A 20,690-nucleotide genomic window follows, 5' to 3' on the forward strand; every position below is an offset into this window, starting at 1 on the left:
TTCGCGATTTTATTATAAATAATGATTTTTTTCAAGTTTCTAGAGATTCCATTAATGTTTTTAATTTTAAAAAGTTGTAAAATCTATGATACCAACCAATCTGTAATGCCAAACGGAAGAAAAAACATGATAGGAACTAGAAGAGGAATTGAAGATAAAGGAAGCCGGGAACAGACTGCGTTGAAGATTTTAGGGGAGGATTGATTAAACGAGTCGATGAAAGATTTGGCGGGGTAATACTTCAACAAAATACATGAATTTTGAAGGAGAAACTTTAATTTTCAAATAAAAACGATCAATTGACAAACAAAATTAAATAGTTCAGTTATCAGTTGAAAAAATTAATTTCGAAACAAAATAAAAAACAGAATTTTCAACAAATAAATATATATATTTATATACAGTTTCACGAGTTTATTATAAATAATGTTTTTTTTCAAGTTCCTAGGGTTTTAATTAATATCTTTAATTGAAAAAGCTTGTAAAATCCATAATACCAATCAAGCTGGAAAGAGAATGCGTTAAAGATTTTAGGGGAGAATTCATTAAAGGATTGAATGAAAATTTTTGCGGTATAATATTTGAAATGAAAATGACTTACCGATCAGCGGAAGAGACAATAGCATCGAATACCTTCTGCGTCAAGGCGATCAGGTTCCTGCCATTCTGCTCGATATCCTCATTAGCGTCAATTCTTGCACTGTCGACCTCAAATCCCGTAACCGGATCGTTCAACAAAGGCCTGATGAGCGGCTCCAAGAGATTCTGGAGGTAACTCGCGCCGTAAATTTTGAAACAAAATGCCATGATTTTGCTGCCGAGACTGTTGCCTCTAAACAAGGTTTGCATACAATCCGAAACCTCGACTTCGCGATAAAACATATTCCAAAGAAGAGGAGAGAGCAAGTGTTTGGCGTCGAAAAGAGTGACAAAGACACGAGCAAGTTCGTCCATCTGATTGGTCGTGACAACATTCGCAAGAGCCATCGCTATCGGCAATTCTCCCTTGTCGCTTATCATCGTAACCAGTTGCACCAATTGCTCAAATCTGTCCGCTAAAACCGTTTCAGCGAGAGTGTCAAACTCTGTTCCCTGCTGAAGAATTTTTGTCAGCACTTCCATAAAAGCTGCTCGAGTTTGGAGGTCGCGATTATAACCCAAGTCTGGAAATGAAGGCAATTTTAATTTAAATTGCGTTCCAGGTACAAGTTTTCATAGTAAAATATTACATTCAATTTAAAAAGCTTCAAAATTTGTAACTATTCAAGTACAACAATTGAATTTTCAACAAGATGGACGAATTTTTAAACAAATAGTTGCACTTTCAACTAAAAGATTAATTTTCAATAAAAAAGACGATTTTTCAAGAAAATATATGAAATCTCAACCAAGCAGTTCAATTTTGAACTGAAAAATATCAGTTTTCAACTAATAACGGAATATTAAAAACTTCAGTTAAAAAAATTCGTTTTCCAAAAAAAAAATGTTTTAAACCAAAGTGATGAATCTTTAATTATAATACTTAAAATTTCAATCAAAAAGATTAATTTTCGATCACCGAGATTAATTTTCTATTAAAAAAGAGTGAAAAAATACATCAATTTCAACTAAAAAGATGAATTTTTAAATAAAATGATGAATCTTCAACTGAAATGGTTGAATTTTCAACCTAGAATATTATTTTCTACCAAAAAAGATGCACTTTAAATCAAAAATTGAATAGTTATATTTTCAGACTAAAAAGTGAATGTTCAAGAAAAATGATGAATTTTCAATAGAGAATATTATTTTCTACCAAAAAAGACGAATTTTCAACTAGAAAAGATACCTTTTTACCCAAATTTAAAGTTTTCAGTTTTAAAATAACAAATTTACAAAAAAAAGTTGCATTTTCAAATAAAGTGATAAAATTTCAACTAAAATGATGAATCTTCAACTGGAGTAGTTCAATTTTATATAAAAAAGGTTAAATTACAACTGAAATGTTAAATCTGTACCTAGAATTATTGAAATTTATTTATAAATTTTATATAATTTTTCAACCAAAAATTGAATAGCGAAATTTTTAGTTCAAAATTGATATTCAACCATAGAGATGAATTTTCAACTAAAATTGTGAAATCTTCAACTGAAGTAATTGAATTTTCGGCCAAACAGATAAATTTTCAATAGAAAAGACGATTTTTCAACAAAATATATGAAATCTAATCCAAATAATTAAATTTTGAACTGAAAAATGTCAGTTTTCAACAAATAATGGAACAGCAAAGTGATGAATTTTTAACCAAAGAAATAATTTTATTTTCAACTGTTCCATTTCTAACTATTTTTTAAATATTACATTTTTTGTGATAGATTTATTTAGTTTAAATCCAAATATTTGGTTGGTTGAAGTCAAGAATTTTCAAATAAAAATTATCAATTTTCAACCAAAAATAGAATTGTTAAATCTACAGTTAAAAAATAATAATTTTAATCAAAAAAGGCTAATTCTAACAAAATAGTTTCATACAGTAATAAAAAAATTACTTTTATAAATGAAGAATAATTGTTATAAAACTTCATATTGCAATGAAAAAAAAAATTAAGTACGCCTCGAAAAATTCTTCTTCTTGATTGAAAATTAAATTATTCTAGTGACAAATTCATCATTTTAGTAGAAAATTCATCAGTTTGGTTGAAATATAATTTTTCTAATTAAAAAATCATCTATTCCATTTTTTTAAATAGATTTTTTTATTTCAAATACAACTGTTTGGTTGAGAATTTGTCCTTTTTTAGTAGAATATTAAAGTATTTCGTTGAAACTTCATTTGCTTGGTTGCAAAATCGTATTTTTTGGTAAAAATTTAATCTTCTTTTCAAATAAGAATATTAATTTTCTACAAAAAAAGACAATTCTACAACAAAATACATGAACTTTCAACAAAATAATTGCATTTTGAACTAGAAATGATCAATTTTTAAACAAAAATGCAATAGTAAAATTTTCAGATAAAAAAATTATTTTCAAACAAAGAAAAACCCAATAAAAAAAATTATTTAAATATTCAACCCAAAATATAGATCTTCAGCTTGTAAATTAAATTTTTAGCAAAGTATTTCAACTTGATTTTAACCGACTATACTTCAATTTTCAATCAAAAAGATTTTCAAACAAAAAGATTAATCTTCTACCAAAAAATACGAACAGAAAATATTTTTTAAAAACGGAATATATAATTTTTTAAATAGAAAAATTATATTTTGACTAAATTGATGAATTTTCAACCAAAATTAAGAATCTTGAACTGAAATAGTTATATTATAAACAAACAGGGTGAATATTCCAATAAACTGATGATTTTTTAATTAGAATAGTTGAATTTTAACCAAACTTGGGTGAAAAACTTTGTAAAAATGTAATTTGTCAGTTGAAGATGCATCTTTTTAGTTGAAAATTTATTTATTTTCTTTTAAATTCGTTTTTTTTTATTTGACAATAATTTTTCTTGACCAAAATTTTTACTATTGCATTTTAAGTTGAAAATTGATATTTTTTGTTCATAGTTCAACTACTTGGTTCAACATTTGTCTTTTTTCGTTAAAAATTGAACTATTTCATTGAAAAATCGTACTTTTATACAGAAAATTAATCGTCTTATTCCAAAAGAAGATTAACTTTTTACCAAAAAATACGATATTTCAACAAAATACATGAATTTTCCACAAAATATTTTAATATTCTACTAAGAAAAAACATATTTTCAACCAAATATTTGAATTAAAACTAAAAAAAATATCTATTAAAAAATGGAATAGTTAAATCTTAATTAGAAAAATTAAATTTCGACCAAATTGATGAATTTTCAAATAAAATTATGAATTTTTTATTAGAATATTTTCATTTAAACCAACGTTGGTTGAAACACTTTGTAAAAAATGTAATTTATCAGTTGAAAATGCATCTTTTTGGTTGAAAATTTAACAATTTTCTTTTAAATTCGTTTTTCTTTGTTTGACAATAATTTTTCTTCACCAAAATTTTTATTATTGCATTTTAAGTTGAAAAATGATCTTTTTTATTTCATAAGTCCACTATTTGGTTGAACATTTGTCTTTTTACGTTGAAAATTAAACTATTTCTCTGAAAATTAGTGTTTTTTTTTTAAAGAAAATTTATCTTCTTGTTTGAAAAGAAGACTAACTTTCTACCAAAAAATACGATTTTTCAAAAAATACAAGAATTTTCAACGAAATAGCTTAATATTCTACTTAAAAAGCGCCAATTTTCAACCAAATATTTGAATTTTGAACTAAAAAACATCCATTATTAAACAAAAAAACATTAGTAAAATTGTCAGATTAAAAAATTATTTTCAAACAAAGAAAAACCAATTAAAAGAATACTTAATTTTTCAAGAAGATTAATTTTCTATCAAAAAAGATGACTTTTCAACAAAATACATGATTTTTTAACGAAACAGCTTAATATTCCACTAAACAAAGACAAATTTTTAACCAAATATTTGAATTTGAACGAAAAAAATAGGTTTTCAACAAAAAATGGAATAGTTTATTATTTAATTAGAAAAATTATATTTTGACCAAATTGATGAATTTTCAACCAAAATTATGATCAATTTTTAAAGAAATACTTGAATTTTTAACTAAAAAAGATAAATTTTCAAACCAAATAGTTGAATTTTGAACTAAAAAAAAAACAGTTTTCCACCATAAATGAAATATTTCAATTTTAAACAACAACAAAAATTCAATTGCAACGAAAAAAGCCATTTTTAACTAAAATTATGGAATATTCAACTGGATTAGTTAAATTTTCAAAGAAGAAGATTAATTTTCTATCAAAAAATATGATTTTTCAACAAAATTCATCAATTTTTAAAGAAATACTTGAATTTTTAACTAAAAAAGACAAATTTTCAACCAAATTGATGAATTTTCAACCAAAATTATGAACCTTGAACTGAAACAGTTGAATTGTAAACAAAAAGGATGAATTTTCAACTAAAATTAGAATTCGCTTTATTTTATTTGACAATCATTCTTCTTAACTAAATTTTTTACTATTGCATTTACAGTTGAAAATTATTTCTTTTTTAGTTCATTATTCAACTATTTGCTTGAAAATTAGTCTTTTTTCGTTGAAAATTAAACTATTTCGTTGAAAATTCGTGTTAATATTCTAGTAAAAAAAGACAAATTTTCAACCAAAATATTTGAATTTGAACTAAAAAATATGGAATACTTAATTTTTGATGAAAAGAATTCCTGAAAATATAATCAAGAATCTAACGACCAAATTTGGACAACCAACACAAAATGTTCCCATTGGAATCTGAAAAAAGGAAGACTTCCCTCCCCTCCCTTTCCCCTAAAAAAGAAAAAAAGAAAAGAAAATTATACAGCACCCTTATCAAAACAAAAAAATATAAAATATAAAATAAAAATAAAATGAAATAAAATGAAACAAAATAAAATGGAAATAAAAATATTAAATAAAATCAAATGAAAAAAAAATAAAAATAAATAAAAATAAAATAAAATGAAAATAAAATTTTTTGCCAGCAGGAACAGCACACCTGCCACGATACCTTTTAAACTTTCACTTGATTCTCAGTTGTCGGTGTGAGTGCGTCGTGGCAGGTGTACTGTTCCTGCTGGCAACAAATTTTATTTTCATTTTATTTTATTTTGATTTTATTTATTTATATTTTTTTCATTTGATTTTTGTTTTATTTTTATTTTATTTTATTTCATTTTTATTTTATATTTTTTTGCCTTGACAAAGGTTCTGTATGAGAGGACGAAAGAAAGAAAGAGAAGGGGATTTGGTTGGTTGCCTTCTCATTTTTCTTTCCTCCTTTTTATTTTCGTCCAAAGTCAAGATGAATAATTTTATTTATTTTTTTCTTTTTTAAGAGAAAAGGAGGGGAAGGAAGTCTTCCTTTATTTCTTTGAAAATTCGTCTATCATTATTTTTTTTTTTGTATAAAATTAATCATCTTGTTTGAAAATTCATCTTTTTGGTTGGAAATAAATCTATTTCGTTGAAAGTTAAACTATCTGGTTAAAAATTCCTCAAATTGTTGAAAATTTGTTTTTTGTTTGTGGAAAATTAATTTTTTTCAACTGAAAATTCAATCTCAGGTTTTCCAGGTAGGATGGACACCCCGGATGAAGAAACCGAAGTCTGATTTGTATTTGGATAATGAATTAGTAGAGCGTAGCTCACCGATCGAGTGCATGAGGCCACTGTCTATATTCGCACTCAAGAGATTGCTCATCGCTTGGATCGTAGCATTGCGAAGAGTGGAAAGCTTTCCAGTTGTCAGTCTTTGCCTCGAAACCACTTCCTTCTCTTCAGCCGCTACGTCGTTGCAATCATTTAATAGGTTCATGAAAAGTGTAAAGTACTTGAGGAAGAGTTGAGATTTCGCTTCCATCAAATCTCCTCGATCTGATTCCTCGGGCTGAAGAGGCAATCCTCTCAATAAAGCTCCCACCGCTTCCATACAAGCTTGGTCCAAGTCCCTAGAGTACAAACTAGAATTTTTAGAGTGAAAAAAATGCTAATTTGGTAGTGAACAAACACAAAAGGGACCGATTTTTGTAAACCCTCAAATGGTACACTGGTGCAAATTCGCACCCGAAGTTTTCTTATTTTATTGGCATTTACGCAAACACAGCTGCAGCCGATTATCCCTACATATATTAAATATATACGTTAAACATGTGTGATATATGCTAGTTGTTTATTATATGTTCAATATATTAAATATTTACATTGCAAACAAACCAATTCGCACCAGTGTACCATTTACGTATGCTGGGTTGGAGTGTACCATTTGATGATTATATTCAGGACTAAATTTTTCAGAAAATGGTGAGCGTAGATTTTTTATTTATTTAATTTTTATTTTAATGCAAACAGCGAAAAAATGTTGATTTTTTTAATTTCATTTTTTATCTTCTGGACAACATTTTTAAGGGAAAAGAAATCGTTTTTTCCTCTCACCTTGCTGAAACTATATTGCCAATTATGTTTACTGAAGAAAAATTTGTAAACCAGCAATATTGGTTTATTTTAAAAACAAATTATAAAAAAAAATGAATATTTTGGGCGATTTTAAGCGAAAATAAGCTATTTTTTCTTCTGACCTTGCTAAAATCATATCGCCAATAATGTATTCTGTGAAACTTTTTGCCACCCATCAATATTTGTTTATTTTATAAACAAGTTATATAAAAAAAATGAAAAAGCACCCCGATTCTTCTACTTATTGTAATATATAGAATGTCTCTTTGTTCATTTAAATTGTTTATGAATTTTATAAATTCTAGTGTTCTACAAGAGTTCGCGTAGAAAACATTGCCAAACTAATTTCAACAAGAATACAAGAAAGAAAATGGTTTTCTGCTTATAAACGCCTATTATGTGTAGTTTTTATATCATTTGTTTATCAATTTTACGAATTCCATTTTTTCGCAAAATTTTGTCAAAGAATATCATTCACAATATGAGTGCCTAGAATGTGCATTTGTTTACCTTATTTGTTTTTAAAGTAAACAAATAGTGAGGCATAACAAAATTTTCTCCAGGTAATTCATTGTTAATATAGTTTTTAAAAAATAAAATAAAAATGATTTCTTTCTGTCTATAAATATCTGCAATGCACATTTGTTTATAAAATAAGCAATTAGCGATGATTGGCAATATTTTTATATAGAACATCATGGGCCATATAACTTCAACAAGATCAGAAGAAAAAACGATATATTTTCGGTTAAAAACGACTTATACGTGAATTTATTTAAATAATTTCAGGGTTGAATTTTTAAAATGTTCTAAATTAAAAAATCCATCAGTGAACTTTCAAATTTTCAAAATTACATAATTTTAAGGAATTTTAAGCTAGAAAAATCAAATATTGAAAAATTGAAAAAAATTTTAATGTACACTTCTTAAATGAGAAATTCAATTATTTTCTTTTTAAATAGTTTGATCATCCTTGGAAAGCTTCAACATTTTATTTAAAAATCTTGAGAAATCTAGAAGTTTAAAATTTTTTTTTAATTTAAAATTATTTTACAAATTTTTCCATAACTTCTAAATATCTGTCAAAATTAATTGAATTTTGTCTACAATTTTCAAAAAATCCTGCAAATTGTAGAAAATTTCTTTAAAATTTGGATGTATAATAACAATTGAACATTTATTATTTGTAGGCGGAATTTGAGTAATTTTAAGAGATATGTAGAAGTTTTGAAAATATTCAAACTCAATGTAAAACTTGAAATGATAGCCTAATATAAAACAAAATATGGATTTTCGCAGATTTTAAACAAAAAAAGTAGATTTTTTTCAAGAATTGTGAAAGGCTTCAAAAGAATAAAAACATTCTCTTAAGATTCATAGGAAAATTAAAAATTATTTTTTATTTTGAAAAATTATTTGAAGAGAATATTAATAAAGTTTTTCAAAGATATAAACAAAATTTTCAAAAAAGATTCTCGAAGATTTTAAGAAAACTTTCTAAAATTTGCATGTTAATTTTTAATCTTTTTTTAAAAACTCGTAAATATCTCTTAAAATTACTCAAATTTTTTTAATGCAAATGTTCATTTGTAAATTATAATCAAAATTTAAAAATTTCACTCACAAATTCAGCATTTTTTAAATACAAAAATTAAAATTATAACGTTCAAAGTTTAAAGGCTCTTTGAAATTTTAACGGCTCCAGATTTTCTATGTCAAATAATTCAGTTAAAGATTCTTTACTTTTAAATATTTGGTTTCAATTTACTTATATTGAATAAAAATTCAAATATTGCTAAATATTCAATAATTAATCTTTTTTTTCTATTAAAAATTTCAAATTGAGTGTTTTAAAAATTGAATATTTGAGACTGAAACAATATTTTAAATTTAATAAAATCCCTTAATTAAGAATATATTATTATGAAGTTATTTTTAAGTTGACAATAGTTTACAAACTTTCAGTCACACGTTCAAATTTGTTTAATGACTATGAGTTTCAAATTGAAACCGTTTAAGTTTTAACGTTAAAATCTGAAAATTCTTAAATTTCGAACTGCTTTAAAATCACTTTTGTTCACTTTTTATTACTTAAAGTACAGATAAATTAAAAAAATTGATTTATTTATTAAATAAAAATGTTTTTTATCCACAATTTTCAACATCAAAGGCTTTTATTTTTTATTTGTTCAAGCCTTTAAGAAAGCATTTAAAAATTTTTTAATTAAAAATAAAAATTTTAAATGGAAAATATTTAAAGTAAAAAAAATTTGGAATAACGCATTGTAACCTAAATAATAGCAGAATTAAACAAGCATAACAATTCAAATAATTATTTACAAACGGTTGAAATCGAGCGTGTGCACATTTTTCTTCTACAAATTTGTAGAATTCCCGGTAAAAAAAAATCACTGTCATTTCCCGGTTTTTTCCGGTCTCAAAAAATTCCCGGTTTCCCAGTCGAGCGGCCACCCTGATATAATATAAAAAATAATCGAAAAAAAAATCATCGGAATAAATTATATTATATTAATTTCAATTCTCATAAAGACTTTCGAATTGAAGCAGTTACAATCATGAAATTCTCAAATTTTAAACGGATTTAGGATCATTTTGTCAAAACAATTGATATTAAGTTTTTTATACTTAAAGTACAGATCCATTTTTAAAATTATTTATTTATTTATATTCATACTTGATAAAATAAAACTGTTTTTTATCAAAAATTTACAAATTCAAAAGCTTTTAATTTTTAATTGTTTCAATCTTCAAGACTGCACTTTAATTATTTAAAAAAAAACTGTTGAAATCGAACTTGGGCAGTTTTCTTCTGAACAATATAAAAATTCCCGGTCAAATAGAAAAAATTCACTGCCATTTCCCGGGTTTTTCCGGTCTCAAAAAAATCCCGGTTTCCCAGTCGAGCGGCCACCCTGATATAATATAAAAAATAATCGAAAAAAAATCATCGGAATAAATTATATTATATTAATTTCAATTCTCATAAAGACTTTCGAATTGAAGCAGTTACAATCTTGAAATTCTCAAATTTTAAACGAATTTAGGATCATTTTGTCAAAACAATTGGTATTCAGTTTTTTATACTTAAAGTACAGATCCATTTTTAAAATTATTTATTTATTTATATTTATACTTGATAAAATAAAACTGTTTTTTATCAAAAATTTACAAGTTCAAACGCTTTTAATTTTTAATGGTTTCAATCTTCAAGACTGCACTTTAATTATTTAAAAAGAACTGTTGAAATCGAACTTGGGCAGTTTTCTTCTGAACAATATAAAAATTCCCGGTCAAAAATACATTGACCGTCATTTTTCGGTCTCAGAAAATACGCAGTCATGTAAGGTGGTCATGTACAACTCCAGGATAAAATAGAGAACCTTTAAAATAATGTTTGGTTCTCTTTACCTCGTGATGATGGAAACATCACCACCGCCAGAAGGAGCAATTTGATGAGTGTTTCCCATGACCCAATCCGTAAGATATTCAACAAGTTTATTCCGAAATTTCATCTCCTGTCGAAACGCCAAATCGTCTCTCCTCTTCATCATGACTTCGACGAGCTGGCAAAGCTTCGTCTTGATGTGAATCGCATGAACCGTCATGTCCAGATGTCTTACATATCGCACAATCGCAAGCATCATGCCCTCGATGCTCGTCATGCCCAAATATTCCGACGGCTGATCCGTTTTCGAGTCCAGAACATTCTTCATAATGAATATCGTGTGCTCGATAAACTGCGTATTCACATCCATGACAATAACCTGGCCCTGCTGGTCGAAAAACTTCTCCACGATGCTCTTGATCTGGTCGAAAAGAATTGGATAGAGAGCTGGACTCATCTCGTGGCCGACCAATTCCTTCACGTGCTTCTGAATCTGGGCGCCAAATTTCTCGTTGTTGCAAATCAAGAGTCGCAGAAGATTGAAGACGAATTGGGTGACTGGACAGTACTGGACTTCCTGGCTGGGATTTGTCAGACAGGAAACTGAATCGAGTTTGGTGGAGCTTCGCTTGGGCTCGGGATTCGAGGGCATTCCAGATAAAGGTCGGCTAGGTGATTTTCTCTGGAGACAAACGCCGCCGAGAGCACAGAGAAATCCGGTCATATTTGCCCACTCGTTGATTTGCTCCTCCAACTCGTGTTCCGAATTTTGGTGAGAGGCTCTTCGTTTGCCGGTGCTTCGGTGGAAAGATTCAACCTGACCGTCTTCGGTTTTATTTTTTGGGTAATTGGATAATTGTCGCGAGGTCTGTTCCCAATTTCGAAAGGTTTCCTCCCACGCCTGGCGAGAAAAAGGTTTCAATTAGGTGTGACAATTTGAAAGACTGGGAATTCAAAATGATAGAAATTAGAGAAAAAAATTTATTTACAGGTTGAACGCCATTGACGCAGTGCTCGATTTTTCTTAAGAGAGCCATAATCCGTTTTTGCAATGCAGCTCGACCTGGAATTTTTCATTTTTCTTGTTTTGTTCAAATAGTCGATTATAGAAAAATAGAATACAAAAATATAGCAACAAAATGTGTATAATGGTATTTTAGTAAAGAGGGATAAATGTGACAATAATTAAGGGTATTTTTTATTTTTTTAAATTAATCACTCACCATGATTATGTTTAAGATAATACATCCTACTTTCTCCGCTGGCTGTTGTGTAGAAGAAATCACAATTTTTGACAGGGAAAATAAGAATACTTTGCACAAAAATATATGAATTTTCAATTTCAAAAATGAAATATTAACAATTTAATTCTATTTAAAAAATGAATTTTGAACAATGGAGATTAATTTTTTACTAAAAAGACAAGGTTTGAACAAACTATATGAATTTTCAAACAGAAAGATTAAATTTCCAACAGGAAAACAATGTCCAAAACCAAAGAGACGTATTTTTAACAAAAAAGTTAAATTTGGAACAAGAAAACGATTTCTGAGCAGTCAAAAAGAAAAAAATTATAACCAAATTGGTTAATTTTTAACTAAAAAGACAAATTTTCAACAAAATAGTTAAAAATTGTAGCAGAGAGATGAATTTTCAACAAAACTCTGAATCTTTAATAAAAATAAATAAATTGTTAACAAAACAGTTCAACTATCAACTAATTTGTTGGATTTTCAACAAAGAAAATTGATTTTCTATCAAAAAGACTAATTTTAAGCAAAATACTAACGAATTTTAAACAAAAATAGTTGAATTATAAACAAGAGATAAATTCCCCACCAAGCAGTTGAATTTTTAACCAATAAGATTAATTTTCTACCAAAACGGGAACAGTTAAATTTTTTAGAAAAAAAAACGAATTCTCAACAAAATAGTTTAATTTTCAATCAAAAAGAGCAAATTTCAATTAAAAAAACAAATCTTCAATCAAAAAATAAAATCTTTACAAATTGGTTCAACTTTCATATCAAGCAGTTGAATTTTCAACCAAAAAAGATTAAATTTCTACCAACAGATCAATTTCCAGATTAAAAAAAGAAGGAGAATTTCCAACTAAGAAAGAGGAATTTTCAACCAAAAATAGAATATGTAAATTTTCAGTTAAGAAAATTAATTTTCAACTAAAAAAATCGAAATCTAAACAAAATAGTTCAATTTTTAACCAAATAGATAAATTTTCAACTAAAATAATAAATCTTCAACCAAAAAAGTGAATTTTTTTTATAAAGAGATTAAATTTTTAACCAATCAGTTGAAATTTCAACCAAGTAGTTAAATTCTCAATCAAAATAGTCAAATTTTCAACAAACGAAATGATTTTTTTACTATCTTCAACTAAAAAAATGCATTTTTTATAAAGTGGTTGAAATTTTAACCAAAAAATATTGAATTGTCAACCAAGGGGCGTTTTCAATATAGAAAAAAAATGTTTCACTAAATTCTTTAATTTTTAACTAAAAAAGATCAATTTACAATGAAAAATGAAATGAGTAAATTTCGAGCTAAAAAATTAATTTCCAGCAAAAAAAAAAGGCAAATTATCGAAAAATAGTTCATTTTTTAAACAAAGAGGTGAATTTTCAACAAAAATGTGAATCTTCAACCAAAAAAATCGAATTATGAACAAAATACATGAATTTTCAACTGAAAAAGATCAATTTTCAGTTAAAAAATTATTTTAAAAAAAAATGAATCTTGAGCAAAATAATTGAATTTTCAACAAATAAGATTAATTTTCTATTCAAAAAAGATTAGTTAAGTTTTCAGTTAAAACAATTTTTTTAAATAAAAAAAAACAATCTCTCACGAAAATAGTCAAATTTTCAATCAAAGAGATTAATTTTCAACAAAAATTATTAATCTTCAGCCAAACAAATTAACTTTAACAAAGTAGTTCACATTTTAACCATGCAGTTGAATTTTCAAACAAAAAAAACTTTTAACCAAATTTCAACAGTTTTAACATTTTTAGTGCATATTTTATTAACCAAATCGAATTTCTGCAAAGAGATAAATTTTCAAACCAAAAACAAGAATTTTCAATAAAAAAGATGGATTTTCTACCAATAAAGATTTATCAGCTAAGGAAGAAAAAAAAATTTAAACCAAATTACAGAATTTTCGAGTCAAAAATATGAGTTACCTGAAAAAACAGTTGAATTGACAAGCCAAAAATATCAGTTTTCAACCAAAAAAAAGTTAATTTTTAAACAAATGGTTAAATTTTCAACTCAAAAAGACGACTTTTCAACAAAATAGTTGAATTTTTAACCAAAAAGGATGACTTTTGTTAGAAAATTATTAAATTTTTTACAAAATAATAACATTTGTAATCCAAAGAGATGAATTCTCAATGAAAAATGTAAAATGTGAATTTAACAAAAAATACGAATTTTCTAAAAAGTTTGTAGTTGATATTTCAATCAACAAAAATTTTAGTTTTAAGTCAAAAATTGGTTGAATTTTCAACACTTTTTAGCATTGTAAACCAAAAAAAAAAGACGAAATTTCAATCGAAAGATGAATTCGCAAACCAAAAAGGAAAATATTCAACGAAACAGTTAGATTTTTAACCACTGAAGACATTTTAAATGAAGGAAGAAACGAAATTTCAACCATATTACTGAAATTTCAAGTCAAAAATATGAGTTACCTACAAAACAGTTGAATTGACAACCCGAAAATGTGAGTTTTTACAATAAACAAAAAGTTAATTTTCAAACAAACAGTTAAATTTTCAACAAAATAGTTGAATTTTTAACCAAAAAGGATGACTTTTTTTTTAGAAAATCATTGAATTTCTAACAAAATAATAACATTTGTAACTAAAAGAGATGAATTGTCAATGAAAAATTTTCTACAAACGACATGAATTTTCAAAATAAAAAATACAAATTCTGAGTGAAAAGTGTAATATTTAGTTGATATTTCAACCAAAAATTTTAATTTTAAGCCAAAAATTTTCTGAATTTTCCACAGTTTTTAGCATTGTTAAAAAAAAAAAATATATATATATATATATATATATATTTCTACCAAAAGATGAATTTTCAACCCAAAAAGGAAAATATTTAACGAAACAGTTAGATTTTCAAATAATGAAGACATTTTAAACGAAGGAAGAAACCAAATTTCAACCAAATTACTGAATTTTCAAGCCAAAAATATGAATTACCTACAAAACAGTTGAATTGACAACCCGAAAATGTGAGTTTTTGCAATAAACAAAAAAATTAATTTTCAAACAAATAGTTAAATTTTCAACTCAAAAAGACGAATTTTCAACTAAATAGTTCAATTTTTATAAAAATAATAAAATGTACAACCAAAAGAGATGAACTTCTAATGAACCGAATAATATATATATAAAAAGTTAAAAAATAAAAGGTACTTTAAATAATCCTACAGTAGATAATCACCAATAAAAAGCATAACAAATTCTGAAATAATTCTAATTTTATTTTATTAACTCGAATACCGTATCCCAACTGTTCATTAAATTAAATTAACTATTATACATACATTAGTATTTTTACCCTCTTAGCCTAGACTTCAATATCTCTGGTTCAAATTAATGTGTCGGGATTTTTCTTTTTTTTTAACGATAGCTAAAAGTCTGACAAAAATGAATATTATAAAATTAATAAGATGAGTTTAACATATTACTATATATATATATATTTTTTTTCACAAATCTGAAAGAACTATATAGCGAGTCGAAAATATCGTCTGGGTATAGAACACCCAGTGTAGACTGTGAGGGTTAAAATAATGATTATCTATTTTTATTTTTAGGGGGGGGGGAGGTACTTACCAGTTGTTAAAATAGTCGAAGCTTGAGCTAATTCAACATATAAATGATAATTAGGCAGAAGACACGTAACGGCAACTTCGTCACTTCCGCAACGAATTTCAGCTTCCTCGCACAAAAGAGCGAAGCAGGACATCGCCACAAGAACAGCCTCCATATCAATACTCCACAGGTACATAAATAAAACCACCTGAAAAAATTAAATCTTTCATGCCTTTTGGTTCAAAATATCTCAAATGTGCCACTTTTAAATCGATATTTCTATTTTATATCAATTTATACAGTGTTTGATTCGTTTTTATATCAAAGTAACTCCCCTAAAATATTTTTGCAACAAATTTTTTTTTTTTAAGTTATTAACCATCAGAGTTCTTGATCATTTTTTTTTCAAAAATGAACTACTCGCGAACTGTTCATCGAAATTCAATAATTGAGTTATGAAAATTTTTGTTAGGAAGTATACTTTACGATAAAAAATTTTTCGGTAGTAAAAAATTTTTTTTTATTGTTTGAGTAATCGTTTGTTTTAGACAATTGAAAATTAATTAAACTTCTCCGCCTGTGAAAGAATTCTTCTATGTTCCGATACATTCTACAATCTCTTTCGAAAATTTTGGCGAAAAAAAAGTTTGTATTTTGCAGTAGTTCAAAAGTTATTGAGTTTTTGTGATACGAATTTTCAACTAAAATGATAAATTTTCGTGAAAAAATGATTTTTTAATGAAGTCGTTCAACTTTCTACCGGGTACAGTTAATTTTTTAATCAAAACAATGAATTTTCTACCAAGAAAATAAATTTTTCTACTAAAAAAGATAAATTTTCAACAAAATAGATCCATTATCAACTAAAAAAATTGATTTTCAACCAAATGTTGAATGGTTAAGTTTTCAGTTAAAAAAATTAATTTAAAAAAAAATAATATTATCAAAATCGTTCACTTTTCCGCAAAATAGATCAATTTTTAACAAAAAGAATAAAGCTACATTTAAAGAAATGATTTTTTTAATAATGTGGATCAACTCTTAGCCAAGAAATAGGGAAATCATTGGGTAATAAATTATTTTGAATCAAATTATTGTGGGTATCACATTATGCACAATGCGAAACGAATTTTAAACTAAAATGATAAATGGTTATAAAAAAAGTGCATACAAAAATTAAATTTTCAGTTAAAAAATTAATTTTCAACCAAAACAGAACAAATTTCCAAAAAATCACTAAATTTCAATCGAAAATAGAACGATTTTTTAACAAAATAGTTCAATTTTCAACCAAACAAGTAAATTTTTAACTAAAATTATAAATCTTCAACTGCAATAGTCAAATTTCAAATAAAAAAAATTTCAATTTGATATTTAAAAAAAAATTATTTTAAGTTTAAATAAAAAACAGTTCAATTAAGATTAAAAAAACGAATTTTCAGCAAAAAAGTTGATTTCTCAACCAAAAAGAATAGTTTTTAATAAAAATGTTTAATTTTCAATAAGGAAGATTAATTTCTAATCAAGTTAATATTCGACCAACTAAAAAAGATGAATTTTCTAAAAAAAATGTATTAGTTACCAAACAATCTGTTTCTAACAAAGTAGTTCAACTTCAACCAAGCAGGTTTCTACAAAAAAAAGACGAATTTTCAACAAAATATATGAATTTTCAAAAAAAAAAATAATTGTCAACAAAATAGTTGAATTTTCTAAAAAAGAAGTCAAAACTTTCAACCAGAAAATGAAGTTTCTACAAAACAATTGAATTTTAACCAAAAAAATTAATTCGTAAATTTTTGTATTTTCTACAAAGTGGATTAATTTTTAATCAAATAATTTAATTTTCAACCAAGAAGATTAATTTTCTACTAAAAAAAATAAGTTTGTTTAATTTTTAATTAAGAATCGATAAATTTTCAACCAAAGAAATGAATCTTCAACCAAAAATATTGGTTTTTAAGAAAGTCATTATATATTCAATCAAGTAGTTGAATTTTCAATCAAAACATGTGAATTTCCAACAACAACAAAAATTGAATATTAAAATTATCATTGAAAAGATTAGTGTATAATGAAAAAAAAACAATTTTAACCAAAAAATTAATGTTTCCAATAAAAAGATGAATTTTTAACTAAAATAATGAAACTTCAACACAAAAACTGAATTTTTAATAAAATAATTTAATCTTCAACAAAGTATAGTGAAAACTTCAAGCAAGAAGATTAATTTTCTACAAAGAAAAAGTATTTTTTTAGCAAATTAGTTCAAATATTCAACCCAGTAGTTGAATTTTAAGCAAAAAGAAAAATTGTCAATAGAAAATTTTAGTAATTGGTATTGAAAATAATAAAGATTTTTAATTTAAATATCGACTACTGAATTTTTTAATTGAAAATTCATCTTTTTTGGTTTCAAATTCAACTATTTCGTTAAAAATTTGTATTTTCGGGTTAAAAATTCAACTTTTTTTACAAAACATTAACCTTTTGTTCAAAATTCGTATTTTAAGGTTGAAAAGTCAACTGAAATCTTTTTTGAATGAATACTATTTTTTCTGAACATTTGTCTTTTTGATTGAAAAGTTCATATTTTTGAGTAGAAATATTGAACTTTTATTGGATAAAAATGGAAATGTTTTATTGAAAATTAATCTATTTCCTAAAAAATTTACTTTTTGTTTAAAATTCGTATTTTTTTGTTGAAAAGTCAATTAAAACCTTTTTGAATGAAAATTCAACTCTTCAGTTGAATTTTCATTTTTCCTGGACAAAAATGCAACTGTTTGATTAAAAATTTCGTTAAAAAGTTACCTTTTTGGGTTAAAATTTCGATCATTTAACAAAAAATTATCTTATTGTTACCAATTCTTATTTTGATTTTGGAAAGTGAACTGAAATCTTCTTTGGCTAAAAATTCAACTACTTTAAAAAATTTTTTTTAATTCATCTGGTTTTAAAAGAAAATTCATCTTTCTTGAATAAAAATGCAACTGTTCGGTTGAAAATTCAATTCTTTCTTTAAAATTTGTCTTTTTGGTTTAAAAATTGACCCGTTTCAGTAGAATTTTCATTTTTAATGGACAAAAATGCAACTGTTTGATTAAAAATTTAAAAATCTCGTTAAAAAGTTACCTTTTTGGGTTAAAATTTCGATTATTTAACAGAAAATTAATTTATTGTTACCAATTCTTATTTTGGTTTTAGAAAGTGAACTGAAATCTTCTTTGGATGAAAATTTAACTATTTTTTAAGGTTTTTTTTATTCATCTGCTGTAGAAGAAATATTATCTTTCCTGAATAAAATGAAAGTTCTCGTTTGAAAATTCAACTCTTTTTCAAAGTTTTTCTTTAATTTTGAAGTTCACTTTTTTTTAATTTAATTTTTTGATGTTGAAAAGAGAACTGAAATTTTGTTTGGATGAAAATTCCATTTTTTCTTAATTTGTCTTTTTTATTTAAAAGTTCATTTGTTTTAGAAGAAATTTAATCTTTCTTGAATAAAAATAAAAATGTGTGGTTAAAAATTCAACAATCTTCTATAAAAGTCATGATCCTTTTTGGCCGAAAGTTTAACTGTTTTATTGAAAGTTCAACTATTTTGTAGAAAATTTAGTTGTTTAAAATTCATATTTTGGTGCTGTTTTCAGCAACTAAATTTTTTTAATTGTTTTAAATGAAAAACTTACTTATTTTTTGGGAAATTTGTCTTTTTTTATTTAAAAATTCATCTTTTTTGTAGAAATTTTATCTTTCTGGGATAGAAATGCAAATTTTTCGTTTAAAAATCAACAATTTTGTTAATAAGCGTCATTCTTTTTCTTGGAAATTCAACTGCTTGGTTGAATATTCTGTTTTGTTGAAAATTTAACTATTTCGTAGAAAATTTACAATTTGTCAAAATTTAATATTTTTGTGTTCAAAAGAAAACTGCAATCTTTTCTAGATGAAAATTCAACTTTTTTTTTAATTGGTTGATTTTTTAGATTAAAAATTTATCTGTTTTAAGAAAAAATTAATCTTTCTAGGATAAAAATTCAACTTTTTGGTTGTAAATTAAACTGTTTTGTTAAAAATTCATTCTTTTTGGTTAAGAAAATTCGTCTTTTTGGATTGAAAATTCAATTTTTTTTTTAGAAACTTATTTTTTTGTTAAAAAAATTATATTTTGAAAAGACAATTGAAATCTGTTTTGTATAAAAATTCATCTGTTTTAAGAGAAATTTAATCTTTTTCTGATTTATATTTTTAGTTGAATATTTATCTCTTTTGTTTAATTATATTTTTATAAATTAATGTTTTTTATTTGAAAATTTATTTACTTGGGTCAAAGTTAAAATACATTGTGAAATTTGTTTATTGAAGGCTTATGTCTGGTTGAAAATTTAACTGTTTAGTGGAAAATACTTTTTTTTTGTTTGTTTAGAATTCATTTTTTAACAGAAAATAGAACTTTTTCATTTTTTAAGATTGATATTTTTTAGTTAAAAATTCGCGTTTCTTGTTGTAAAAAAAAATTCTTTTTTAGTTTGAAATTTCATTTTTTTACGTAAAAATGCATCAGTTTCGTGGAAAATTAATTTTTTGTTGAACAGTCATACTTTTTGTTTGAAAATTGAATTGTTGTTAAGAAAATTTGTCTTCTGGTATTAAGGTTCAATAATTTAGCTAACCTTTTATTTATTTTTTTAGTGAAAAATCTTTATTTTTTGGAAATTTGGCTTTTTGGTTTTAAAATTCTTTTGTTTTGTTGTACAAATTAAATTCTTTTTCGATAAAAATATAAACTATAACACTTTTTCGATGGCAATTTGTCTTTTTAGATTGAATATTCAAATATTATGTTAAACATTTAATTATTTTGTTGAAAATTCCAGTAGTTTGTTAAAGAGTTATCTTTTAAAGTAGAAAAACTTCTTTTTTTTGTTCGAAATAAATGAATACATTTGAAAATTTTAAATTTGTATACGAAACACTGTTTAATTCCGCTTATAAAATATTCTGTGGTAAAAATATCATAAGATTAAAATGCTGGTATTTGAATATTAATGATTTGAAATGAAAAATTAGTCAAAGAAAAAACAGAGAATTTTGAAAATGTCACGCGTCCAAGTTTTCCGGGAGTGGGGTCTTCTTATTCTACTTCCTGGTATTTATTAAGTAATGTGAGGCAATTGAATTTTGAATTTAGAGTTTCAGTCTAGCAGTGTTAAATAATTAATGAGCTACTACTTTGCATATTTTAAATTCCTGAATATTTCTGTGCTAGAAAATAATTTATACTCAACTACTGATATAACCAGAACAATAAAAATATTGTTAAAAATCATAAATTCTTAAATTCTCTTAAATTCTTTTTAATTCTCCTAAATACTGTCATATTCTCGGTTGGT

At 25.1% G+C, this 20,690-nt stretch overlaps 1 protein-coding gene across 9 annotated transcripts in view; it reads right to left on the reverse strand.

The window, feature by feature from the left end:
- The window catches only part of LOC117175261 (neurofibromin), a 133,535-nt gene that overhangs the window by 83,758 nt on the left and 29,087 nt on the right, over positions 1 to 20,690 (reverse strand). For 8 of the 9 annotated variants that reach the window (XM_033364958.1, XM_033364963.1, XM_033364962.1 and 5 more), the window contains 5 exons: positions 15,319 to 15,505; positions 11,435 to 11,508; positions 10,469 to 11,346; positions 6,236 to 6,534; positions 602 to 1,163 (listed from right to left, as the gene is read on the reverse strand). In XM_033364958.1, the coding sequence (XP_033220849.1) occupies positions 602 to 1,163; positions 6,236 to 6,534; positions 10,469 to 11,346; positions 11,435 to 11,508; positions 15,319 to 15,505 (2,000 nt within the window). Of the gene's footprint in view, positions 1 to 601; positions 1,164 to 6,235; positions 6,535 to 10,468; positions 11,347 to 11,434; positions 11,509 to 11,668; positions 11,711 to 15,318; positions 15,506 to 20,690 lie in introns of all 9 variants that reach the window. The other variant, XM_033364964.1, reaches the window with a different exon arrangement.

Source organism: Belonocnema kinseyi, chromosome 6, assembly GCF_010883055.1.
Source record: "Belonocnema kinseyi isolate 2016_QV_RU_SX_M_011 chromosome 6, B_treatae_v1, whole genome shotgun sequence".
Classification (NCBI taxonomy): Eukaryota; Metazoa; Arthropoda; class Insecta; order Hymenoptera; family Cynipidae; genus Belonocnema; species Belonocnema kinseyi.